The sequence below is a fragment of the Coregonus clupeaformis genome, chromosome 11, assembly GCF_020615455.1.
Source record: "Coregonus clupeaformis isolate EN_2021a chromosome 11, ASM2061545v1, whole genome shotgun sequence".
Taxonomy (NCBI): domain Eukaryota; kingdom Metazoa; phylum Chordata; class Actinopteri; order Salmoniformes; family Salmonidae; genus Coregonus; species Coregonus clupeaformis.
Genome location: NC_059202.1, coordinates 10311916 through 10339892, shown reverse-complemented (window position 1 = coordinate 10339892; position 27977 = coordinate 10311916). Strand labels below are relative to the sequence as shown.

The 27977-nt window shown below is 42.4% G+C and overlaps 1 protein-coding gene across 1 annotated transcript in view; it reads left to right on the top strand.

The window, feature by feature from the left end:
- pdhx (pyruvate dehydrogenase complex component X) overlaps nucleotides 1–21142 on the top strand; it is a 75995-nt gene extending 54853 nt beyond the window's left edge. The window contains exons 9-11 of the mRNA XM_041889507.2: nucleotides 6096–6254; nucleotides 13408–13472; nucleotides 20086–21142. Of these exons, the coding sequence (XP_041745441.2) occupies nucleotides 6096–6254; nucleotides 13408–13472; nucleotides 20086–20341 (480 nt within the window). The 3' untranslated portion in view covers nucleotides 20342–21142. The remainder of the gene's footprint in view (nucleotides 1–6095; nucleotides 6255–13407; nucleotides 13473–20085) is intronic.
- Nucleotides 21143–27977: the final 6835 nt, after the last annotated feature.

The following is a 27977-nucleotide window of genomic DNA, read 5'->3' as shown; positions in this document are numbered from 1 at the left end:
TAGATCTACAGTGCCAATAGAAAGTGCACAGCCCTTTGCAAAATGTGTGTTGCCTCACAGCCTGGAATTTATTCGTTTTCAGTTTCCTAAGCAACAAAGCCATGTCTCCTTCACCATTACAGATCCCCTGAAGCCATTCCACCCCAACCGTCCCTGGTTCAAACAACCCCATTTATATTTATCAACTGACTCTGTCTGGTAGCAGGCTGAGGCAGGCACAGGGCTTACTATCGTCTGGCTGACGGGCGGACTTATAAATAGACACCAATTCCCAGTTAATTCTAGCGCCTCTTTCGGCCATTTGATGGGAATTCTGAGGAAATATTCATCTCCCTAACCAGAAAGGTTTTCAAAATTAATTTAGTAAGTTCTTTATGGCTAGGAAAGAGAGAGAAGGAAAACATTTCTGTATTAGGGAAATGTCTGTAGATTTTAAATGTTCTGCGTTAAACTAAAAAATTACAATGCCTTATTCTGTCCTTCCTAGGGTAAAGGTAACACATGACACACCCTCTCTCTTGCTCTCTCTTTCTCTCTCTCTCTGTCTCTCTCTCTGTGTGTGTGTGTGTGTGTGTGTGTGTGTGAAGACTGGGCATGTAATCACCAAACAAAATCCATAGGATTCAGCTGGGTGCCTTGGCTAGTACAATTTGGGAAGAGGATAAGCCTTGATTTTCATAATGTGCATTTTGAATATGAATATAGGTCCTTTGTGTGACTGACTGTATCCATGGAGACAGGGACAGAAGTGAATAAAAGATGAGATCGTGGCTCACCGCTTTGTTAAAAGGCTGTGCCTTTTGTCAGAGCAGTGAATCTACTGTAATAGTGGCCCTTTCACCCTGACCCACCCTTACTTCTGTGGAAACATCTTATCTTAATATGTTATCATATCTTATCAATCGTGATAGGACGGGGTATAGGTTCAAGTTTTATTGTCACATGGTGTAAAACAGTACTGTGAAATGCTTAACCCTATCAGTCCCGAGACCCCAGCAAAAATTGGCTTTTAATTTATCCGACTTTCATTTATCTTCACGTCCAGCCCTTATACACGGAGTGTACAAAACATTAAGAAAATGTTCGACTGAATTTGTCGGGGCATGGACTCTACAAGGTGTCAAGCGCTCCACAGGGATGCTGACCCATGTTGACTCCAATGCTTCCCACAGTCGTCAAGTTGGCTGGATGTCCTTTGTGTGGTGGACCATTCTTGATACACACGATAAACTGTTGAGCGTGAAAAACCCAGCAGCGCTGCAGTTCTTGACACAAACCGGTGTGCCTGGCACCTACTACCACAACCTGTTCAAAGGCACTTCAATCTTGTCTTGCCCATTCACCCTCTGAATGGCACACATACACAATCCATGTCTCAATTGTCTCAAGGCTTAAAAATAATTATTAAACCTGTCTCCTCCCCTTCATCTACACTGATTTGAAGTGGATGTAACAGGTGACATCAATAAGGGATCATAGCTTTCACCTGGATTCACCTGGTCAGTCTTTGCCAGCAGCATACCACCCTGCATCCCACTGCTGGCTTGCCTCTCAGGCTAAGCTAAGCAGGGTTGGTCCTAGCCGGTCCCTGGATGGGAGACCAGATGCTGCTGGAAGTGGTGTTGGAGGGCCAGTAGGAGGCACCCTTTCCTCTTGTCCCAGAAAAATATCCTAATAACCCAGGGCATTGATTGGGGACATTGCCCTATGTATGGTGACATCTTTCGGATGGGATGTAACTATTCCCCAGGTCATTGCTGTAAATAAGAATGCATTCTCCATTAACTTACCTGGTAAAATAAGGTTTAAATAAAATACAAATGGAAATGTCATGGAAAGAGGTGTTCTTAATGTTTTGTACACCCAGTGTATTTTGCCTCACCATTAAGTGTTTTACCATTTTTCTTTTCATGACAACCAGAAAACTAAACAATTTGACATAAACAGTTGCATTCATGAGTTTTATTGACAAATGTCAATATAAAACCTGATACAAACTAATTCTGAATTCAGAAATTGTTTGCTCAGCGGGAAATGAATATCCAACAAGTCAGTGACAACTGTTTTGGAGTTTGACAGCGGCTATATAAGCTTATTACATTATTATAGACACTATGTCCATGGATTTCCTATGATTTTCTATGTAGAAGAACCCCTTACCTTCTAACGACTCTTGTGTAGCTTGTTAGTCTCAGCTTGTCGTAGATAGTGTTTAATAGTTTGTAGCTCAAACCATTCCGACTCTACAGAACATTTTTTGTTTAAAAAAAGTATTCCCCGGGCCCCTTCGGGATCCGCCCTTCTCTTACTAACACCGCTTTAGCTCAATCCCCGTTAATCACACATAATAATGTTTGTGAAAGAAAAATATGAATCCAATGGTACAATCCAGAAGTCTGTAGCTCAAACACGCAATGTTTAAAACGGGTTAGAAGTCCTAAATCACCCTGGTGCGACAGTGGGACTCAATGGGTTAACTTGCGAGCTCTTTCCCAACAGTGCAGAATAAAGAATAAATAAAAAGAGAGAAACACGAGAATGTAGTTATATCCTGTACCATTAATACAATGTGCAGTGGTACTGGAATAATTTAGGTAGGTACAGTGCATTCGGAAAGTATTCAGACCCCTTGACTTTTTCCACATTTTGTTACGTTACAGCCTTATTCTGAAATGGATGATTAAAAAAAAATAAAAATCATCATCAATCTATACACGATGCCCCATAATGACGAAGCAAAAACTGGTTTTTAGAAATGTTTGCAAATGTATTACAAAAAGAAAAACTGATATCACATTTACATACAGTGAGGGAAAAAAGTATATGATCCCCTACTGATTTTGTACATTTGACTACTGACAAAGAAATGATCAGTCTATAATTTTAATGGTAGGTTTATTTGAACAGTGAGAGACAGAATAACAACAAAGAAATCCAGGAAAACGCATGTCAAAAATGTTATAAATTGATTTGCATTTTAATGAGGGAAATAAGTATTTGACCCCCTCTCAATCAGAAAGATTTCTGGCTCCCAGGTGTCTTTTATACAGGTAACGAGCTGAGATTAGGAGCACACTCTTAAAGGGAGTGCTCCTAATCTCTGCTTGTTACCTGTATAAAAGACACCTGTCCACAGAAGCAATCAATCAATCAGATTCCAAACTCTCCACCATGGACGAGACAAAAGAGCTCTCCAAGGATGTCAGGGACAAGATTGTAGACCTACACAAGGCTGGAATGGGCTACAAGACCATCGCCAAGCAGCTTGGTGAGAAGGCGACAACAGTTGGTGCGATTATTCGCAAATGGAAGAAACACAAAAGAACTGTCAATCTCCCTCGGCCTGGGGCTCCATGCAAGATCTCACCTTGTGGAGTTGCAATGATCATGAGAACGGTGAGGAATCAGCCCAGAACTACACGGGAGGATCTTGTCAATGATCTCAAGGCAGCTGGGACCATAGTCACCAAGAAAACAATTGGTAACACACTACGCCATGAAGGACTGAAATCCTGCAGCGCCCGCAAGGTCCCCCTGCTCAAGAAAGCACATATACAGGGCCGTCTGAAGTTTGCGAATGAACATCTGAATGATTCAGAGGAGAACTGGGTGAAAGTGTTGTGGTCAGATGAGACCAAAATCTAGCTCTTTGGCATCAACTCTACACTCCGTGTTTGGAGGAGGAGGAATGCTGCCTATGACCCCAAGAACACCATCCCCACCGTCAAACATGGAGGTGGAAACATTATGCTTTGGGGGTGTTTTTCTGCTAAGGGGACAGGACAACTTCACCGCATCAAAGGGACGATGGACGGGGCCATGTACCGTCAAATCTTGGGTGAGAACCTCCTTCCCTCAGCCAGGGCATTGAAAATGGGTCGTTGATGGGTATTCCAGCATGCAATGACCCAAAACACACGGCCAAGGCAACAAAGGAGTGGCTCAAGACGAAGCATATTAAGGTCCTGGAGTGGCCTAGCCAGTCTCCAGACCTTAATCCCATAGAAAATCTGTGGAGGGAGCTGAAGGTTCGAGTTGAGATGTATGCAAACCTGGTGGCCAACTACAAGAAACGTCTGACCTCTGTGATTGCCAACAAGGGTTTTGCCACCAAGTACTAAGTCGTGTTTTGCAGAGGGGTCATACTTATTTCCCTCATTAAAATGCAAATCAATGTATAACATTTTTTGTCATGTGTTTTTCTGGATTGTTGTTGTTGTTCTGAGGGAAATAAGTATGACTGATCAAAAATTATAGACTGATCATGTCTTTGTCAGTGGGCAAATGTACAAAATCAGCAGGGGATCAAATACTTTTTTCCCTCACTGTAAGTATTCAGACCCTTTACTCAGTACTTTGTTGAAGCACCTTTGGCAGCGATTACAGCCAAGTTTTCTTGGGTATGACGCTACAAGCTTGACAAACCTATATTTGGAGTTTCTTCCATTCTTCTCTGCAGATCCTCTCAAGCTCTGTCAGGTTGGACGGGGAGCGTCGCTGCACAGCAATTTTCAGGTCTCTCCAGAGATGTTCGATCAGGTTCAAGTCTGGGCTCTGGCTGGGCCACTCAAGGACATTCAGAGACTTGTCCTGAAGCCACTGCTGCGTTGTCTTGGCTGTGTGCTTAGGGTCATTGTCCTGTTGGAAGGTGAACCTTAGCCCCAGTCTGAGGTCCTGAGCACTCTGGAGCAAGTTTTCATCAAGGATCTCTGTACTTTGCTCCGTTCATCTTTCCCTCTATCCTGACTAGTCTCCCAGTCCCTGCTGCTGAAAACCATCCCCACAGCATGATGCTGCCACCACCATGCTTCACCATAGGGATGGTGCCAGGTTTCCTCCAGATGTGACGCTTGGCATTCAGGCCAAAGAGTTCAATCTTGGTTTCATCAGACCAGAGAATCTTGTTTCTAATGGTCTGAGGTCTTTAGGTGCCTTTTTACTGAGGAGTGGCTTCTGTCTGGCCACGCTACCATAAAGGCCTGATTGGTGGAGTGCTGCAGAGATGGTTGTCCTTCTGAAAGTTTCTCCCATCTCCACAGAGGAACTCTGGAGCTCTGTCAGCGTGTCCATCGGGTTCTTGGTCACCTCCCTGACCAAGGCCCTTCTCCCCCGATTGCGCAGTTTGGTCGGGCGGCCAGCTCTGGGAAGAGTCTTGGTGGTTCCAAACTTCTTCCATTTAAGAATGATGGGGGCCATTGTGTTCTTGGGGACCTTCAATGCTGCATACATTTTTGGGTACCCTTCCCCAGATCTGTGCCTCGACACAATCCTGTCTCGGAGCTCTACGGACAATTTCTTCGACCTCATGGCTTGGTTTTTGCTCTGACATGCACTGTCAACTGTGGGACCTTTATATAAAAAACCTGTTTTTGCTTTGTCATTATGGGGTATCGTGTGTGTGTATATCTGCTTATATAGATATATCCCCGCTGTAAATTGTACAAGTAACTGCCAAAATAATGGAAACACTTGAGATGTGCCTCTGTAGGATGACAATGCCCCCATCTACAGGGCGCGAGTGGTTGAATGGGTTGATGAGCATGAAAATGATGTAAACCAAATGCCATGGCCGTCTCAGTCACCAAATCTCAACCCAAATAAAGACTTATGGGAGATTCTAGAGCGGCGCCTGAGATAGTGTTTTCCACCACCATCAACAAGAGTACCAGACACTTGTGGAATCTATGCCAAGGTGCATTGAAGCTGTTCTGGCTCGTGGTGGCCCAATGCCCTATTGTTGGTGTTTCTTTTATTTTGTCTGGTACCTGTATATTCCCGCTGTAATCAGCCTACACTCCGGAGTTTTATATTTACTATTCTGATATTGTATATTCTGTATGATGTCTATGTGGACTTGTGTCTGTATTTTGTTTTTATATTGTCTATTGCTGGCAGCACCTTCTCACTAAGGCAAATTCCGGGAATGTGTAAATGTACTTGGAAAATAAAGGTGATTCTGAGAGTAATTGAGTCTGTCTTTCTTTAGCCCCTTCTCTTCCATCCTTCCACTCTCTCTCCCCCACAGTCCTCTTCTCGTCCTCAGTGTCTGATCTCATCTGACAGAATCTGACCTGACCTCTGACCTTTGCCTTCAGGAGCTGCCGGAGGTCAACGTCACCTGGTCGGGGGAGGGGCCTCAGGCTCTGGACTCCATTAGCATCTCCATCGCTGTGGCGACCCCAAAGGGCCTCATCACCCCCATCATCACGAATGCTGCTGACAAGGGGGTGCAAGAGATCTCAGCTAATGCCAAGGTAGGGTGGAACACTTAACACTACCGATACCTGGGCACTGTTGAGCTCACAGTTCAGAATGGTTGCCTTATGTACTGTTGGAGAAATACATGCCAGTGAGCTGCGAACTATCCAGGGCAGAGTGGAATAAAGTCATTAAATGTTATAGTATCTGAAATGGAATTAGCGTTCTCCATTATCTAATAGTAACAAAACACTCAAATTAAAGTTCTCTAAAATTAGTGTAGCACTGTACTATCACCAGCAGCCCCTAGCTCTGAAACTGCATTCCTCAAGAGCTTTCTTTTAGGTCAGGCTGGGAATGACTTATAGTGTGAAGGCTCATTCTGAACCGCTCTCTAGGTAAACACATTAGCAGGGTTGGTGGTGTTTACCTTCTTTGACAGGGTCCAGGGAGTGTTGCAGACCTGGGTTCAAATACATATGTATTTGTTATTTAAATACCAGTAATAATGTTCTGTGTATTTGAGAATTTTCAAGTGATGTGGCCTGAATCAAATACTTATATTGGAAGTATTTGAAAGTAATTTCAAATAACTACTTGTCTTTTCAACAAAAAACAAAATATCAAAATACTTACTTCCAAATATCTTAAATGTAAATACCCTAAATAGTATTTGAACCTGTCATGGAAAGTTATCCCTATACTTACTAAAAAATCAAAGTTCTTTCAGAGTTTTTGTAGAATCAAGATGGACTTTAATTCACAACGCAACAAAGCCGAACTGGTCTGCATAGCAACTGAATTCCCAACACTTGGCCCTCAGTTTATATACAGTTCTATTCCTGTACATTTTACATACTTTTTAGCTTAAGCCCTCCCTGTTTAGTTCTTCTGCCATTGTCTCCAAATCTTGATATTTTGACCGCTCCGCCCACTCTCTTAATTTATGATAGTGGCGAAATCTGACTACTCCTCCTCCTATGTATTCAGACTTGGAAACAATAGTGGCAGGACCAAGCTTTCTCATTCAAAAAAGAACAGAGCCATCTCTTATCAGTCAGGAGAAGCCTTGAGATTAGGAATTGCACACTCCTGCAGCCTGTCGCAGTTCACCAGTTTCAGAGATAGGCCCCCTCTGCACACAAAGTCTCCAACCACAAATACATTTGCACGTAAAACATCCCATCTAACCCATAACACATTATAAAACATATCAATCAATACTTAAATATGATTTAAACATGGCAGGTCCATAACCCATTCTCAACCATATACATTTAAGACATTCCTCATGCATGGCTTCATGAATAGCAGTATAATCAGTTCTCAGACATGTACAGTTCTCCTGCATAGTGTATATTTCCCACACATAGTAAGAATGAGCAGGCCCATTCCCAGGAGCCATGTCCTGACTCTGGCTCAGGCTCCCTCCTTGTGTACCACACTCTGTTTCCCTTAGTCTTACTGCTTGTCTTTGTGATTAACTAAAGTTTTTAAAAATATTTAACTATGTTCAACATATAGTTTTAACTTATAGTCTACTTGGGAGTCTACTGAAAAATTGGCTTCTTTCCTGTCTATTCCCATGTCTGCTTGGTCTCCTTTTCATATCGTACCGCAACCCCCTCTTTATCCAAACAGCCACCCACCCTGGATCTTGAGCCACTATGGTTTCTTCTTGTGACTGTGTATGTGGCTATGTGTATCAGGTCTTAGCGGACAAACAAGTGATGACGTTAGTTCCGTTGCTACTCCTATCTCCACAAAGCTGCACCCTTGGAAGATAGTAAAAGACAGATGAACTGAAAAACTGTGGTCATTCTGAGGCTCTTTGTCCTGACCGTGTGACCAGGTTACTCAGAAGCAACGAGAAATAATACAGGTCTATACAGGTCTATCTGTTCCTGAAGTTTATCTCCATCCCATGTCCTTGACTACACACCCAGACCAGATGCAGGGAGCTAGAGGGAACCATCATTTCTCAGAAGCACAGCATTTGTACTAAATACATGTCTCTACTATTGTTAAATTGGTTCTTAATCCATAGGCATAAAGGGCATATAGGCATTTCATTCTACAACATGCATAATTCATATAATTGGTTTGTTATGTTGTCTAAGTAGTTAACTAAACATTTCCAATAAACCCAGGTCTGGAGGGTTGTGCTTCAGGCTTCTACCACAGCATCATCTGCATCATTCTTTGCAGCTCTTAAATCTTGCACAAATTATAGTGGATTGATAAAAGAAACCAAGTCTTAATGAATTGTGAATATGTTATACAGTACATGACCATAATGTACTTGTGTTTGATAGAGTTTGTGCATGTCTGTGTTTTTTTATTTTTTTATTTTACCTTTATTTAACTAGGCAAGTCAGTTAAGAACACATTCTTATTTACAATGACGGCCTGTTATTGGACATGAGACACTAGTTCCCTCCATTTCAACATCCGGCTATCAACTGAACATGCCATAATTATAAATAATTAATGTACATACAGATATGATGAGATAGATCACCATGCTAGATCAGTAGAAGGGATATATTGAGGTTTATGGTGGGGGTGGGTAAAGAGGCCTCAGCTGCCATAGGCCACATATGGAGTGTACAGAACCAGTAGTCAGTCCTTACCCTCAGGTGACTGCCTGCAGCTGGGGAGAGCGGGAGGGAGGGAGAACTCAAACACATGTACATGCACATTCATTCTTGCTCGTTCTCACGCGCACACACAACACGCTGGTGTTCCAGCTTAGGAAATAGACTTGTCTCAAGAGGCTAGTGATTAGGCTGTGTAACCAGCAGTGACAATGTAATTCCCTACAAATGATGTGGTGGACATGTGCTCCCAATTTGTGGCCAGCCACAACTGATTACTGTTCTCTAATATTTACTATCCCCAGAGCGCACACAATCGCTAACAGGACACACACACACACACACACAACCATGTATACACACTCAGACTGTTCTCTCTCGCATGTACATTTACTACACATTAAATATGAGTCAGAAGCCTGGTTTGAGTTGGGGCAGAATGTAAACCCCTTATCAGCAGCTAATTGAATACAACATGTGGTCTGGAACAGGCACAGAGTGCTCACTGGCTACCATACCTGAACCCACAGAAAACTTGATTGCTTTTCCTTTCAGTGCTCTTATCGCAAATGTCTCCCCATGTGTTCTATTGTGTCTCTGGGTCTTTTGACATAGTGTTTTAGATAAAAGCAGCGTCACTGCAATATCTATAAAGCATATTTCCATGTGAATGAGCATGACGTTACATGAGTGTTGGATGTAGTATTATGGTACGTCATATATATATATTATGTTGACTTTTGAGTGATGAAGGAGTGTTTTTTGCGTTATTGTTTGTAAAGCACCATTACATTAAAGAACTGCTCTCCTGTCTTCTCTGCTCACTGAGTCATGTCATCTCCCTTACGCCATCTAGCCAATCCACAGGTCAATTCAAGTCAATAGGGAGGGTGACACACTTAATACATTTGGTGAAGCAGCAACTTGGACTCTCACTCCACTGTAGCCAGTAAAGGGAAAATGTATAGTATACAAAGGTACTACTTTGTTTGAAGTTTACCCTGAAATTGTAATCAACAATGGTGTCAACTGGGTTAAACTTGATGATAGGCTACAGGACATGCATTCAGAGCATATAAATCAAGATGAGTCAATTGTGTGTAAATGTTAATTTAACAATGTTTATTTAGCAGAATATCTTTGTCATTAGTCTAGTGCAGTCACATTTCACCTCTGATGGCCTGCTTAGGATCCTTCTAAAGACTAATACAGTGGGGGGGAAAAGTATTTAGTCAGCCACCAATTGTGCAAGTTCTCCCACTTAAAAAGATGAGAGAGGCCTGTAATTTTCATCATAGGTACACGTCAACTATGTCAGACAAATTGAGAAAAAAAATCCAGAAAATCACATTGTAGGATTTTTAATGAATTTATTTGCAAATTATGGTGGTAAATAAGTATTTGGTCACCTACAAACAAGCAAGATTTCTGGCTCTCACAGACCTGTAACTTCTTCTTTAAGAGGCTCATCTGTCCTCCACTCATTACCTGTATTAATGGCACCTGTTTGAACTTGTTATCAGTATAAAAGACACCTGTCCACAACCTCAAACAGTCACACTCCAAACTCCACTATGGCCAAGACCAAAGAGCTGTCAAAGGACACCAGAAACAAAATTGTAGACCTGCACCAGGCTGGGAAGACTGAATCTGCAATAGGTAAGCAGCTTGGTTTGAAGAAATCAACTGTGGGAGCAATTATTAGGAAATGGAAGACATACAAGACCACTGGTAATCTCCCTCGATCTGGGGCTCCACGCAAGATCTCACCCCGTGGGGTCAAAATGATCACAAGAACGGTGAGCAAAAATCCCAGAACCACACGGGGGGACCTAGTGAATGACCTGCAGAGAGCTGGGACCAAAGTAACAAAGCCTACCATCAGTAACACACTACGCCGCCAGGGACTCAAATCCTGCAGTGCAAGACGTGTCCCCCTGCTTAAGCCAGTACATGTCCAGGCCCGTCTGAAGTTTGCTAGAGTGCATTTGGATGATCCAGAAGAGGATTGGGAGAATGTCATATGGTCAGATGAAACCAAAATAGAACATTTTGGTAAAAACTCAACTCGTCGTGTTTGGAGGACAAAGAATGTTGAGTTGCATCCAAAGAACACCATACCTACTGTGAAGCATGTGGGTGGAAACATCATGCTTTGGGGCTGTTTTTTCTGCAAAGGGACCAGGACGACTGATCCGTGTAAAGGAAAGAATGAATGGGGCCATGTATCATGAGATTTTGAGTGAAAACCTCCTTCCATCAGCAAGGGCATTGAAGATGAAACGTGGCTGGGTCTTTCAGCATGACAATGATCCCAAACACACCTCCGGGCAACGAAGGAGTGGCTTCGTAAGAAGCATTTCAAGGTCCTGGAGTGGCCTAGCCAGTCTCCAGATCTCAACCCCATAGAAAATCTTTGGAGGGAGTTGAAAGTCTGTGTTGCCCAGCGACAGCCCCAAAACATCACTGCTCTAGAGGAGATCTGCATGGAGGAATGGGCCAAAATACCAGCAACAGTGTGTGAAAACCTTGTGAAGACTTACAGAAAACGTTTGACCTGTGTCATTGCCAACAAAGGGTATATAACAAAGTATTGTGAAACTTTTGTTACTGACCAAATACTTATTTTCCACCATAATTTGCAAATAAATTCATTAAAAATCCTACAATGTGATTTTCTGGAAAAAAAATTCTCATTCTGTCTGTCATAGTTGACGTGTACCTATGATGAAAATTACAGGCCTCTCATCTTTTTATTTGGGAGAACTTGCACAATTGGTGGCTGACTAAATCCTTTTTTTCCCCACTGTAGCTGATTTATGCTTGATCCTGCAATGCTGTCCGGAGGCTCCGTATGGAGGGTGTGACGCAATTGTGGAGCCTGCGGAGGCCAAATCGAGCTCCGTATTGCGATGCCGTGCGCATCCCAAAAAATTTAACAATGTGGAGCTCCGCAAAGCATAAGAAGTATGAATGACTTGACTTCTACAGAGGCCGTATCGCAGTAAATGCTGTACGTCCACTGCAGATGACGGATTGACCATGCAGCGCCTTTAACTCTAAATGATTGGGAATTTTCATTAAAAGCAATAGCCTGCAGTGTTTCCTCCCACTCAGCCGATTTAGCCCTCATTGTGTTAATGAAAAAGCAATGTGTTGCCTTCGATGGGGTTCAACAGAGTGGTATTGAACATCTATAGCTCTGTGTGTGTTGATGCCTGGGTTTATTTAAGTGATGCTAACAGAAGCTCTGGTGTGAACCCTTTTAGTAAAGCATTTGGAGTGTTGACAGTATGAACTCTGAGTGAGGGTTGCCTTTGGAGTGTTAACCATGCCAGGCTGAAGGGAGGTTGTCAGCATTTCAACATTATCGTTGAACCATGTAGTCCATACTGTATCACTGAGACTGCTAGAAACCTGATTTGATAGATATGATTGAACCAGCATCACCTCTAGACAGTAGATCATTGATTAGCCTATGGCTCACAGTTGATCCCTGACGATCTCATTTCAGAGTAAGTCAAGAGGATCATCTGACTACAGTCGTGGTCAAAAGTTTTGAATGACACATACTAATTTTCACAAAATCTGCTGCCTCAGTTTTGATGTGTTAGTGATCAGATGAATTGCAATTAATTGCAAAGTCCCTCTTTGCCATGAAAATGAACTTTTCCACTGCATTTCAGACATGCCACAAAAGGACCAGCTGCCATCATGTTAGTGATTCTCTCGTTAACACAGGTGAGAGTGTTGACGAGGACAAGGTTGGAGATCACGCTGTCATGCTGATTGAGTTAGAATAACAGACTGGAAGCTTTAAAAGGAGGGTGGTGCTTGAAATCATTGTTCTTCCTCTGTTAACCATGGTTACCTGCAAGGAAATGCGTGCCGTCATCATTGCTTTGCACAAAAAGGGCTTCACAGGCAAGGATATTGCTGCTAGTAAGATTGCACCTAAATCAACCATTGATCGGATCATCAAGAACTTCAAGGAGAGCGGTTCAATTGTTGTGAAGAAGGCGTCAGGGCGCCCAAGAAAGTCCAGTCAGCGCCAGGACCGTCTCCTAAAGTTGATTCAGCTGCGGGATCGGGGCACCACCATTGCAGAGCTTGCTCAGGTATGGCAGCAGGCAGGTGTGAGTGCATCTGTGTGAGTGCATCTGCACGCACAGTGAGGCGAATACTCTTAGAGGATGGCCTGGTGTCAAGAAGGGCAGCAAAGAAGCCACTTCTCTCCAGGACAAACAAAAACCCACAAATTCGGACAAACTCCAAGCATTGATTATGCAAGAATGGGCTGCCGTCAGTCAGGATGTGGCCCAGAAGTTAATTGACAGCATGCCAGGGCGGATTGCAGAGGTCTTGAAAAAGATGGGTCAACACTGCAAATATTGACTCTTTGCATAAACTTAATGTAATTGTCAATAAAAGCCTTTGACACTTATGGAATGCTTGTAATTATACTTCAGTATACCATAGTAACATCTGACAAAAATATGTCATCACACTGAAGCAGCGAACTTTGTGAAGACCAATACTTGTGTCATTCTCAAAACTTTTGACCACGACTGTACATTAGATGACTGACTAAATGCTGATCTCTTCTCTCCAGGCACTGGCGCAGAAGGCTCGAAATGGGAAGCTGCTTCCTCATGAGTACCAGGGAGGCTCCTTCAGGTAAACACAACACGCCTTGCTATTAGGGCTGGGAATTGCCAGGGACATGATACTTAGGTGCCGATAGGATATGTATTGCGATTATCAGGATTCTATATGTATTGCGATTCGATACTGTGATTTTATAGTGATTTGATGTTCCAAAGGTATTGCTCACCATATAGTGCCTTCAGAAAGTATTCATACCCTTTTACTTAGTACACATTTTGTTGATGCATACTTAATTCAAAATTGATTAAATAAAAACAATTCTCACCCATCTACACACAGTACCCCATAATGAAAATGAAAACATGTTTTTAGAAATGTTTGCAACTGTATTGAAAGTGAACTACAGAAATATCTAATTTACATAAGTATTCACACCCTTGAGTCAATACATGTTAGAATCACCTTTGGCAGTGATTACAGCTGTTTGGGTAAGTCTCTAAGAGCTTTGCACACCTGTATTGTACAAAAGTTTCACATTCTTTGAACAATCCTTCAAGCTCTGACAAGTTGGTTGTTGATCATTGCTAGACAGCCAATGTCAAGTCTTGCAATCGTTTTTTAAGTAGATTCAAGTCAAAACTGTAACTAGGCCACTCAGGAACATTCAACATCGTCTTGGTAAGCAACCAGTATATATTTGGCCTTGTGTTTTAGTTTATTGTCCTGCTGAAAGGTGAATTTGTCTCCCAGTGTCTGTTAGATAGCAGGCTGAACCAGGTTTTCCTCTAGGATTTTGCCTGTGCTTAGCTCTATTCCGCTTCTTTTTATAAAAATAAAACAATCCCTAGTCCTTGCCGATGACGAGCATACCCATAACATGATGCAGCCACCACCATGCTTGAAAATATGAGGAGTGGTACTCAGTGATGTGTTGTTGGATTTGCCCCAAACATAATGCTTTTTAATCAGGACATGAAGTTAATTTCTTAGCCTAATTCTTTGCAGTTTTATTGCAAACAGGATGCATGTTTTGGAATATTTTTTATTCTATGTTATTTAGGTTAGTATTGTGGAGTAGCTAAAATGTTGATCCATCCTCTATTTTCTCCTAACTCTTAACTGTTTTAAAGTCATCATTGCCTTATGGTAAAATCCCTGAGCGGTTTCCTTCCTCTCCGGCAAACCATCCAAAGTGTAATGAATAACTTCACCATGCTCAAATTGATATACAATGTCATAAAAAATAATAATAATAATTACCAATTGGTGGCCTTTGCAAGGCATTGGAAATCCCTGGTCTTTGTGGTTGAATCTGTGTTTGAAATTCACTGCTCAACTGAGGGACCTTACAGATAATTGTATGTGTGGGGTACAGAGATGAGGTAGTCATAAATAAATAATGTTAAACACTATTATTGCACACACAGTGAGTCCATGCAACTTACAGTGCATTCGGAAGTATTCAGATCCCTTGACTTTTTCCACATTTTGTTACGTTACAGCCTTGTTCTAAAATGGATTAAATAAATAAAAATCCTCATCAATCTACACACAATACCCCATAATGACAAAGCGTTTGCAAATGTATTAAAAATAAAAAACAGAAACCTTATTTACAGTTGAAGTCAGAAGTTTACATACACCTTAGCCAAATACATTTTAACTCAGTTTTTCACAATTCCTGACTTTTAATCCTAGTAAAAATTCCCTGTCTTAGGTCAGTTAGGATCACCACTTTATTTTAAGAATGTGAAATGTCAGAATAATAGTAGAGAGAATTATTTATTTCAACTTGTATTTCTTTCATCACATTCCCAGTGGGTCGGAAGTTTACATACACTCAATTAGTATTTGGTAGCATTGCCTTTAAATTGTTTAACTTGGGTCAAACGTTTCGGGTAGCCTTCCACATGATTCCCACAATAAGTTGGGTGAATTTTGGCCCATTCCTCCTGACAGAGCTGGTGTAACTGAGTCAGGTTTGTAGGCCTCCTTGCTCGCACACGCTTTTTCAGTTCTGCCCACACATTTTCTATAGGATTGAGGTCAGGGCTTTGTGATGGCCACTCCAATACCTTGACTTTGTTGTCCTTAAGCCATTTTGCCACAACTTTGGAAGTATGCTTGGGGTTATAGTCCATTTGGAAGACCCATTTGCGACCAAGCTTTAACTTCCTGACTGATGTCTTGAGATGTTGCTTCAATATATCCACATAATTTTCCTTCCTCATGATGCCATCTATTTTGTGAAGTGCACCAGTCCCTCCTGCAGCAAAGCACCCCCACAGCATGATGCTGCCACCCCCGTGCTTCACGGTTGGGATGGTGTTCTTCGACTTGCAAGTCCCCCCCCCATTTTTCCTCCAAACATAATGATGGTCATTATGGCCAAACAGTTCTATTTTTGTTTCATCAGACCAAAAAGTACGATCTTTGTCCCCATGTGCAGTTGCTAACTGTAGTCTGGCTTTTTTATGGCGGTTTTGGAGCAGTGGCTTCTTCCTTGCTGAGCGGCCTTTCAGGTTATGTCGATATGGGACTCGTTTTACTGTGTATATAGATACTTTTGTACCCGTTTCCTCCTGCATCTTCACAAGGTCCTTTGCTGCTGTTCTGGGATTGATTTGCACTTTTCGCACTAAAGTACGTTCATCTCTAGGAGACAGAACGCGTCTCCTTCCTGAGCGGTATGACGGCTGCGTGGTCCCATGGTGTTTATACTTGCATACTATTGTTTGTACAGATGAACGTGGTACCTTCAGGCGTTTGGAAATTGCTCCCAAGGATGAACCAGACTTGTGGAGGTCTACAATTTTTTTTATGAGGTCTTGGCTGATTTCTTTTGATTTTCCCATGATGTCATGCAAATAGGCTCTGAGTTTGAAGGTAGGCCTTGAAATACATCCACATGTACACCTCCAATTGACTCAAATTATGTGAATTAGCCTATCAGAAGTTTCTAAAGCCATGACATAACTTTCTGGAATTTTCCAAGCTGTTTAAAGGCACAGTCAACTTAGTGTATGTAAACTTCTGACCCACTGGAATTGTGATACAGTGAATTCTAAGTGAAATAATCTGTCTGTAAACAATTGTTGGAAAAATTATGTGTCATGCACAAAGTAGATGTCCTAACCGACTTGCCAAAACTATAGTTTGTTAAAAAGAAATGTGTGGAGTGGTTGAAAAACGAGTTTTAATGACTCCAACATAAGTGTATGTAAACTTCCGACTTCAACTGTACATAAGTATTCAGACCCTTTGCTATGAGACTCGAAATTAAGCTCAAGTGCATCCTGTTTCGATATATCAACCTTGAGATGTTTCTTCAACTTTATTGGAGTCCACTTGTGGTAAATTCAATTGATTGGACATGATTTGGATAGGCACACACCAAGGTTCCACAGTTGATAGTGCATGTCAGAGCAAAAACCAAGCCATGAGGTCGACGGAATTGTCTGTTGAGCTCCAAGACAGTATTGTGTCGAGGCACAGATCTGGGGAAGGGTACCAAAAAATGTCTGCAGCATTGAAGGTCCCCAATAACACAGTGGCCTCCATCATTCTTAAATGGAAGAAGTTTGGAACCATCAAGACTCTTCGTAGAGCTGGCCGCCTGGCCAAACAGAGCAATCGGGGGAGAAGGGCCTTCGTCAGGGAGATGACCATGAACCCGTTGGTCACTCTGACAGAGCTCTAGAGTTCCTCTGTGGATATGGGAGATCCTTCCAGAAGGACGACCATCTCTGCAGCTCTCCACCATCCTCAGTAAAAGGAACATGACAGCCCGCTAGGAGTTTGCCAAAAGGCACATAAAGACTCTCAGACCATGAGAAACAAGATGCTCTAGTCTGATGAAAGCAAGATTGGAATCTTTGGCCTCAATGCCAAGCGTCACGTCTGGAGGAATCCTGGCACCATCCCTACGGTGAAGCATGGTGGTGGCAGCATCATGATGTGGGGATGTTTTTCAGTGGCATGGACTGGGAGACTAGTCAGGATCGAGGGAAAGATGAACGGAGCAAAGTACAGAGAGATCCTTGATGGAAACCTGCTCCAGAGCGCTCAGGACCTCAGGCTGGGGCGAAGGTTTACCTTCCAACAAGACAACGACCCTAAGCAAACAGCCAAGACAACGCAGGAGTGGCTTCGGGACAAGTCTCTGAATGTCCTTGAGTGGCCCAGCTAGAGCCCAGACTTGAACCCGATCGAACATCTCTGGAGTTACCTGAAAGTAGCTGCGCAGTGACGCTCCCCATCCAACCTGACAGAGCTAGAGAGGATCTGCAGAGAAGAATGGGAGAAACTCCACAAATATAGGTGTGCCAAGCTTGTGGTATCATACCCAAGAAGACCCTAGGCTGTAATCGCTGCCAAAGGTGTTTCAACAAAGTACTGAGTAAAGGGTCTGAATACTTATGTAAATGTGATATTTCAGTTTGCAAAAATTTGCTAAAATTTCTAAACTTTTATTTTTGCTTCGTCATTATGGGGTATTGTTTGTAGATTGATGAGGACATATCTTTTTAAATCCCTTTTAGAATAAGGCTGTAACAAAATATATAAAAAGTCAAGGGGTCTGAATACTTTCCGAATGCCATGTATGTGACTTATTAAGCATATTTTTACTCCTGAACTTCTTTGGCTTCCCATAATGAAGGGGTTTAATATCTATTGACTCAAGACATTTCATCTTTTCACATTTTATTAGTTTGTAAAAACATCATTCCACTTTGACATTATAGGGTATAGTGTGTAGGCCAGTGACTGATTTTAATACATTTTAAAGTCAGGCGGTTACACAACAAAATTTTTAAAAAGTCAAGGGGTGTGAATTCTTTCTGGAGGCACTATGTCTGCTGCAGAGAGCCATGAGAAAACACGTTTTGATCAGTCATGGAAATGTAAGTGCTGAAAACAAATTGGCTCCCTATTTTAAAAAAAAAAGATGGAGAACAAGCTATGAAGCAAAAATTTTGGTGCAGGTACAGCCAGCTAACACAACAAATAATATTGCGATAATGTAAAAACTATACGATATATCGTCAAAATACTATACGATATATCGTTTCTCTTTGTAACTGTATCGACTTTTGTGTGAATCGGTCTTTGACTCAGGTTCTTACTCAGCACTTCACATGGTCTTCAACATTTAAGTATAGAGACTTACAGGTCTACGGTGTGGGAGACCATGTGTTGCAGCAAGGTACTCAATAGCTGTATCTGTATCACCGCCGACTTCACTATTATTACAATCTGCAGTTTGTGCCAGGTGTCATGTAAAAATCTTCCCAGCGTGAATTAGTTCCCAATCGTTCTGATTGTGTTGTGATTTGTGACATGTTGTACAAATTTTCACAGCTTGAAAATGTTGCCAGTCAATAATTGCACGTGCGTCTGTGTGGATGGCTGAGCTCGTGCAGATGTTTCTCTCACACCCCCTTGCCCTTGACTTAGTTAGCTAACTAGCATAATTAGCTGTAAACTGGTCGAGATGGCTTGTTCTCAGAGGTGTGCAGTTTTAACTTGTTTGTATAGCTAGTTAATTAAACAAATATATGCACTGTCAATCGAAAACGTAGCGCCCAAGTCTTTGCAATCGCAAAAAATCTCTCCTCACATAAACCCTCAGCACTTTGACGCGCGAGTCCAGGTATTTATATGTTGACCTCACGTCTCAACAAGCTTCTTATTGGTCAGAGTCAATACTACTGGCCACCATTGATTGGCAGATATGTGACACAAATGCGCATGCCCACAGAACACTTTTTTGAGGTCGAGGGAGGGTGTGAGAGAGACATCCGCACGAGCTCAGCCATCCACATAAAGAGATGCGCATGCAATTATTGAACTGGGAACATTTTCACGCTGGGAGAAATTCCGTCACAATCGGAACACAATCCAAATGATCAGAACGATTTCACGCTGGGAATGATTTTTTTACATGGCACCAGGCATTAGGTAATAATTTCCTGTATAGTTCAGTGGGCTGCTGATAGGGAAGCAGTCCTAAATGTCCTACTATTAGTTATAATCCAGCCCCACATAATAGCTAGACCATATATTATGCATATTATACATTATCACATGCAGGCATGAAGAGAATATGTGGCCAGACGACAAGAGCCATCAATTACGTGGCCATCCATTCCAGTGGAGGGGAGGGCGGCCTGTTTTAACTCATTATAATTAATGGGGTCATTTAGACATAAATGGGGTTTCTGTCTCGGAGAGGAGGATAATTAATTCCTACAGAGGATGTGAGTTCTTTCTATCTCTCCTTGAAGATGTATGCATACTACCTCACTCGTTCCATCCCTCCCTTTATCCATCCATCCCCCAGGCCTGTCTGTCAGGCACACAGCAAATTGCCTATGGATGTTATTGCTCACCAGACACAGGGCTAGGATGGTCTCTCTCTGTGTTCACCTCAGGCTGTTAGAAGTGGCACATTGTCTTTATTTGTCTATTGAGGAAATGTTCCCTCTCGAATCCACTTGTATTCAGTTTTATTCACCAATGTATTCCACTGCTCTGTTGTATTCTGTTTGATTTCTCCTTCCTTCCTTCTCTCTGTCGCTTCTCCCCCTATTTATTCCTCCTGATTCCTCTCACAAATCAAATTAGCTTTATTGGCATGAAAGTTGAAATCCCTTTCCCTCGCTCTCTCTCTCTCTGACAGTATTTCTAACCTGGGAATGTTTGGCATCAGTGAGTTCAGTGCGGTGATCAACCCTCCCCAGGCGTGTATCCTGGCTGTGGGCACCTCAAGGGCTGTGCTGCATCTGACAGAGGAGACCGGTGCCCTGAGCACCCAGCAGCTGATGACCGTCACCCTGTCCAGCGATGGGCGCCTTGTGGACGATGAGCTGGCATCACGCTTCCTGGACAAGTTCCGTGCCAACCTGGAGCGGCCGCAGCGCATGGCACTGGCCTGAGATAGAGGGGGATGGAGAGAGAGGGAGTGAAGGAGAGCGAGGGAAACACTTCCATCATGAAGCCTATTTCATGCTTGTAAGAGAAGCGGTCATAGACAGTTACTTGCAGTTCATTTTAACTAAATTAACATGTCAATGTTAGGTGTGCTATTGGCTTGTACATATACATAGTGTATTTAGTTGTTTTGACTGTTTATGACCTATGCTATGTCCTAAACATCACTCATAAGGCTTTGGGATGGAGGTGTGTAAGTGTACTATTGCTGGAGAGGTTTATGTTCTGTAGTGGAGCCCCGGACAAATGTTACCATAGCAGGGTACATCCCAGTTAACCTGTGGGAGGTGGGAGCTATTCTAACACAACATGTTGGTATATAAAGTGGCTATTCTAGTTAGTCCCATATATCAAGTCCCAATGCAATGACCCATGTCACAATTAGTTCTCATTCATTCACCTGGACAATGCAAACATTTTTGTACATTTCTCACGTGTTTATTATGGGCCATCGACAGCACTGCGTTTCTTCTGTTAATCATTCTACCCCTGACGGAGTGAGTGGCACTTTGAAATTCCTCTGAACATTCTGACTGTTGTGATTGTAGGTTCTGTTGGGTCTCCTGATTTAGGTTATGACGAAAGCAAACAAGCCTACTGAAATCTCTCATGATTGTGTATATAATAGATTTTAACTTATTTAAAATTCAAATTAGTCTATCATAACCACCCCGAAACAGATGTCAAAAAATACATATGACAAAGCAAACCCAATAAACTGCATATTTTCTGTTCAACCCACAAAAGGCTTCCTACTGTTCTGTATGTTTTATTTACCTGTGTCTCCTCCATCCTGACTTATATAACCTTCGCCAGTGTAAATACAGATGTGTCTGGGTCTTTGTGTGCTTAATTGGAATCTGAAGCCAAAGATTGCGTCATGGCTATTGCATAGAAACCAATTAGGATAGTTTGATGGGTAGAGAGGGGTGTTAAGCCTCCGGCGGCAGATGGGTTTGCGCTCTTAAGTTTAGAACAGCTGTTTACATGTGTGTCAGCACTGGAGGGGCATTGTATCCTCCATAAACACACAGACACTTTAGAAATGTCCAGTGTGTCCAATGACATTATCAACATCCCACACCTTCCCTTTACCCCAACAGAGCCCTCTGTGGCCCTAACAGAGCTCACCTTTGTTACATCAGAGGTGCTCTATGTAATTCTGATTGGAGATCTGAGGCATTCCCTCATGCTTCTACATCTGCATTGCTTGCTTTTTGGGGTTTTAGGCTGGGTTTCTGTATAGCACTTTTGTGACATCTGCTGATGTAAAAAGGGCTTTATAAATACATTTGATTGATAAGTAGCGTGTTGAGGGGTAGGTAGCGTGTAAAGGAAAGTTTGAGAGTATGGGTGCTGTAACGAAAAGTGTTCTCATTGGACAAGTCCACGTATGACCTGTTTCAAAGCGTTTCTCACATTCTGTATCACCTACTACCATACCCCGTTCAAAGGCACTTAAATATTTTGTCTTTCCCATTCACCCGCTCTCTGAATGCCACACTTACACAAGCCATGTCTCATGGCTTAAAAATCCTTTAACCTGTCTCCTCCCCTTCATCTACACTGAATGAAGTGGATTTAATCAGTAAGGGATCATAGTGTTCACCTGGATTCACCTATGTCATGGAAAGAGCAGGTTCCTAATGTGTTGTATACTCAGTGTATATGTCATTGTCTTTCAGGAAATTGCTGATTCTATCTACTGTAGGTACAGGAAATTCAGACACTAGCTATTTTTAACATCTCAGAAAGGCTATGGTATTCCATGTGTTTCAAAGGAGAAAATAACACACAAATGAAACATGAAATCCACTAAAACTATACTGGTTACAATTACCAGGACCCAATTAAGAGTCCCCTCCTAAAAGGCAACACCAAGGCAAAACCCAGGGTCCCTCCCACTATTTCACCGGTGACAGTGCTGGTTTCCATCCCTCACACTGCATACAACCACACTACAATGACCGTGGTGAGAACATTTTGTTCTTCCTTTGAGGTTGGCTGGAGCCGTTGCTTTGGTAGCAGGGAAAGAAGTGTGCGTGTTCTGTGTTGGGGGGAGGGGGAGTGGGGGGAGATACAGGCCGGGGTGCAGGGGGCATACAGGCAATTGGCACCACACAGCTGCTTTCTACAGTGCGCCCACTGTTCTTCCACCCATTTCCACACGCACCCAGCCACTGTCTCCTAGTTACCATGGTGATGGAAGGTGCGCTAAAGAAAGAGAAAAGGACAAACACCCCTGAACATTTCAGCTGGAGTTATAACCACCTCGCTACAATATAGGGGAAAGACTCATGTTGTTTATGTTGTTACACAATGCCAGCTATTCTGTTCCCACTGTCCCTATCTCTCACACAACACTGAAAAGCCATCTGAAAATGTAGTGGCGTTCAGCTGTTGTTTCTGATATTGCCATAACATATTACATTTTATGTACAGTGGGGGAAAAAAGTATTTAATCAGCCACCAATTGTGCAAATTCTCCCACTTAAAAAGATGAGAGGCCTGTAATTTTCATCATAGGTAAACGTCAACTATGACAGACAAAATGAGGGGGAAAAAAATCCAGAAAAATCACATTGTAGGGTTTTTTATTTATTTATTTGCAAATTATGGTGGAAAATAAGTATTTGATCAATAACAAAAGTTTCTCAATACTTTGTTATATACCCTTTGTTGGCAATGACACAGGTCAAACGTTTTCTGTAAGTCTTCACAAGGTTTTCACACACTGTTGCTGGTATTTTGGCCCATTCCTCCATGCAGATCTCCTCTAGAGCAGTGATGTTTTGGGGCTGTCGCTGGGCAACACAGACTTTCAACTCCCTCCAAAGATTTTCTATGGGGTTGAGATCTGGAGACTGGCTAGGCCACTCCAGGACCTTAAAATGCTTCTTACGAAGCCACTCCTTCGTTGCCCGGGCGGTGTGTTTGGGATCATTGTCATGCTGAAAGACCCAGCCACGTTTCATCTTCAATGCCCTTGCTGATGGAAGGAGGTTTTCACTCAAAATCTCACGATACATGGCCCCATTCATTCTTTCCTTTACACGGATCAGTCGTCCTGGTCCCTTTGCAGAAAAAACAGCCCCAAAGCATGATGTTTCCACCCCCCATGCTTCACAGTAGGTATGGTGTTCTTTGGATGCAACTCAGCATTCTTTGTCCTCCAAACACGACGAGTTGAGTTTTTAACAAAAAGTTATATTTTGGTTTCATCTGACCATATGACATTCTCCCAATCCTCTTCTGGATCATCCAAATGCACTCTAGCAAACTTCAGACGGGTCTGGACATGTACTGGCTTAAGCAGGGGGACATGTCTGTTACTGCAGGATTTGAGTCCCTGGCGGCGTAGTGTGTTACTGTTGGTAGTCTTTGTTACTTTGGTCCCAGCTCTCTGCAGGTCATTCACTAGGTCCTCCCGTGTGGTTCTGGGATTTTTGCTTACCGTTCTTGTGATCATTTTGACCCCACGGGGTGAGATCTTGCGTGGAGCCCCAGATCGAGGGAGATTATCAGTGGTCTTGTATGTCTTCCATTTCCTAATAATTGCTCCCACAGTTGATTTCTTCAAACCAAGCTGCTTACCTATTGCAGATTCAGTCTTCCCAGCCTGGTGCAGGTCTACAATTTTGTTTCTGGTGTCCTTTGACAGCTCTTTGGTCTTGGCCATAGTGGAGTTTGGAGTGTGACTGTTTGAGGTTGTGGACAGGTGTCTTTTATACTGATAACAAGTTCAAACAGGTGCCATTAATACAGGTAACGAGTGGAGGACAGAGGAGCCTCTTATAGAAGAAGTTACAGGTCTGTGAGAGCCAGAAATCTTGCTTGTTTGTAGGTGACCAAATACTTATTTTCCACCATAATTTGCAAATAAATTCATTAAAAATCCTACAATGTGATTTTCTGGATTTTTTTCTCTCAATTTATCTGTTATAGTTGACGTGTACCTATGATGAAAATTACAGGCCTCTCTCATCTTTTTAAGTGGGAGAACTTGCACAATTGGTGGCTGACTAAATACTTTTTTCCCCCACTGTATACAGGATATGTGTGAGACATTCTATGTGGTATAGCTTTGCTTTTTACACAGGATGACATGCTATTATCCTACATCCTCTTATATCCGCACCAGCCAAGATAATCTCCTTCCTCATCTCTGCCAATGTTTTTATTGAAAATTGAATTCATGAATTCCATGCTAATGGTCTCATATCCCCTCCATTGTGCATGCTGCTGCCTAATCATGCAAACACATTAATTTAGTGTGTATATATGGATGCAGGGGTGGCAGCAGCTGTTGCATGCATATACAGTAGGTTTGATTCCACTTCTGACAACCATCGACAGATCCAAGGGAGCGGATGTGGAGGGGTCCATCAAAGACTCTCTCATGCAAGGGAGATTCACGGGATGGAGAGAGGGGGTGGTTAATACCCTTAAATCTGAGTTTATACATCCTTTCACGACCATTGTTGGGATGCCAGCAAGGAAGGCACACGCTGCAGAACCTTGGCACTAGACAGAGGTGGAAGCGTTGGTAACGTGGATACATTCACATTGCCATTAGGAACTAATGTAGCAACAGTGTACAAATCACAACCTTGCTAGTCTATTGACAAACAGCGGGACTGTCTTTTATTGGGGAGTCAGGAAGTGTTCCGGAACGACGTTGGGAACTTCCTCCACAAACCCTCCTGGCGGAAAGGATGCGGTTTGCACTAGTTACCACAGCCACAGAGTCTATATCGTAAAAATTCACGAAAACAAAAAAATGCTTTTTGGTCTTAATTTAAGGTTAGCAGTGTGGGTAAGGTTAGGGTTAGTTTTAAAATCTCATTTTAAGAACGTAAATTGTAGAAATAGGCTAGGTTTATGACTTTGTGGCTGTGGTAACTACCCAGCTAGCACATTTAGTTCCTTGGAAGTTGTGGGAACGTACGTTTTTGGTTTCCCATTGGTTCTGGGAGTGAACCCATATGTTTCCTAACCAGTAAAATTGAAAGTTTTAAACGTTCTCAGAACGGAAGTGAAAATGTCATCTGTTCTGGGAACAAAAATGTTTAGGTTGCAGGAAGTTTCTGAGAACGTTTTACTATGGTTCCCTGAAAGTTTACCTGGGAGGTTTTAACATTAGGAGAACGGAAATTATAGTTTTTAAGGTTATTTTGAGTTTTTGAATAACGTCCTTAACTTTCACAGAATGTTTCAATAAGACTTTTAATAACACTGCTAGCTTAGTTTGGGTTAACTGTTTTGAACTCCAAGCACAGGACACAAGGAAATTAATTTGCTTAGGCATTAATCATGCAAACACCATTTTTTATTGTGGCACAGCATCAGTGAGATTCAAACCTATTATCTTCTGTTCTCTAGCCATGGAATTAGTCCACTGCGCCACCAAGATAAAGCTAGCATGCCTTGTTTGAATAAAAAACATACAAGCTGTTCATTTTAGGCTATTCAACAGACCCCATTTCAAAGGAAACAAACATTCATCAAGATCAGGTGTGGCCAATTAGTGAGTGCGGCCAACACCTTAACAAGATAGAGCAGTGGTTCTCAATCCTGGTCCTAGGGACACAAAGGGATGCACTTTATTTTTTTTGCCCTAGCACTACACACCTGATTCAAATCATCAAAGCCTGATGATGAGTTGATGATTTGAGTCAGGTGTGTAGTGCTAGGGCAAAAGTAAAAATGTGCACCCCTTTGGGTCCCCAGGACCAGGTTTGAGAACCACTGAGATAGAGGACAAATAGTTTTGTTGATGTTGAGAACGGAATGTATGTTTTAAATAACATTCTTTGAACGTTACGAATGCTGTCTTGTGGTTTTTATGCTGAAGTACTGAAATTACCACAAAGAATGTTGTTTCTTAACATCTACGGGATCGGTGTCCCGTAAACGGGACGGTTCAGCTAACTTGCTAATGTGATTAGCATGACTGTTGTAAGTAACAGCAAACTTTCCAGGACACAGACATGTCTTATATGGGCAGAACGCTTACATTCTTGTTAATCTAACTGCACTGTCCAATGTACAGGAGCTATTACAGTGAAATAATACCATGCTATTGTTTGAGGAGTGCGCACAACAACAAAAAACTTTATCATGGCAACTGGTTTGATACATTCACCTCTGAAGGTAAATAATGTACTTACATTCAGTAATCTTGCTCGGATTTGTCATCCTAAGGGTCCCAGAGATCAAATGTAGCATAGTTTTGTTTGATAAAATCAATTTTTATATTCAAATGTAGGAACTGGGTTCTACAGTTTGAACCCCTGCTGTCTCTGGCTCCACACCCACCCCGCCCGGCCGTCTAGATATGTGAAACGTAGTGTATAAGCTAATGATCCATCATGTATGACATTCCTGGGAGTGTGTAAATCATTTTTGTGTGCTCTCTATAGTTATGTACTTGTACAGTGGGGAAAAAAAAGTATTTAGTCAGCCACCAATTGTGCAAGTTCTCCCACTTAAAAAGATGAGAGAGGCCTGTAATTTTCATCATAGCTACACGTCAACTATGACAGGCAAAATGAGAAAAAAATTCCAGAAAATCACATTGTATGATTTTTAATGAATGTCTTTGCAAATTATGGTGGAAAATAAGTATTTGGTCAATAACAAAAGTTTCTCAATACTTTGTTATATACCCTTTGTTGGCAATGACACAGGTCAAACGTTTTCTGTAAGTCTTCACAAGCTTTTCACACACTGTTGCTGGTATTTTGGCCCATTCCTCCATGCAGATCTCCTCTAGAGCAGTGATGTTTTGGGGCTGTCGCTGGGCAACACAGACTTTCAACTCCCTCCAAAGATTTTCTATGGGGTTGAGATCTGGAGACTGGCTAGGCCACTCCAGGACCTTAAAATGCTTCTTACGAAGCCACTCCTTCGTTGCCCAGGCGGTGTGTTTGGGATCATTGTCATGCTGAAAGACCCAGCCACGTTTCATCTTCAATGCTCTTGCTGATGGAAGGAGGTTTTCACACAAAATCTCACGATACATGGCCCCATTCATTCTTTCCTTTACACGGATCAGTCGTCCTGGTCCCTTTGCAGAAAAACAGCCCCAAAGCATGATGTTTCTACCCCCATGCTTCACAGTAGATATGGTGTTCTTTGGATGCAACTCAGCATTCTTTGTCCTCCAAACACGACGAGTTGAGTTTTTACCAAAAAGTTCTATTTTGGTTTCATCTGACCATATGACATTCTCCCAATCCTCTTCTGGATCATCCAAATGCACTCTAGCAAACTTCAGACGGGCCTGGACATGTACTGGCTTAAGCAGGGGGACACGTCTGGCACTGCAGGATTTGAGTCCCTGGCGGCGTAGTGTGTTACTGTTGGTAGTCTTTGTTACTTTGGTCCCAGCTCTCTGCAGGTCATTCACTAGGTCCTCCCGTGTGGTTCTGGGATTTTTGCTCACCGTTCTTGTGATCATTTTGACCCCACGGGGTGAGATCTTGTGTGGAGCCCCAGATCGAGGGAGATTATCAGTGGTCTTGTATGTCTTCCATTTCCTAATAATTGCTCCCACAGTTGATTTCTTCAAACCAAGCT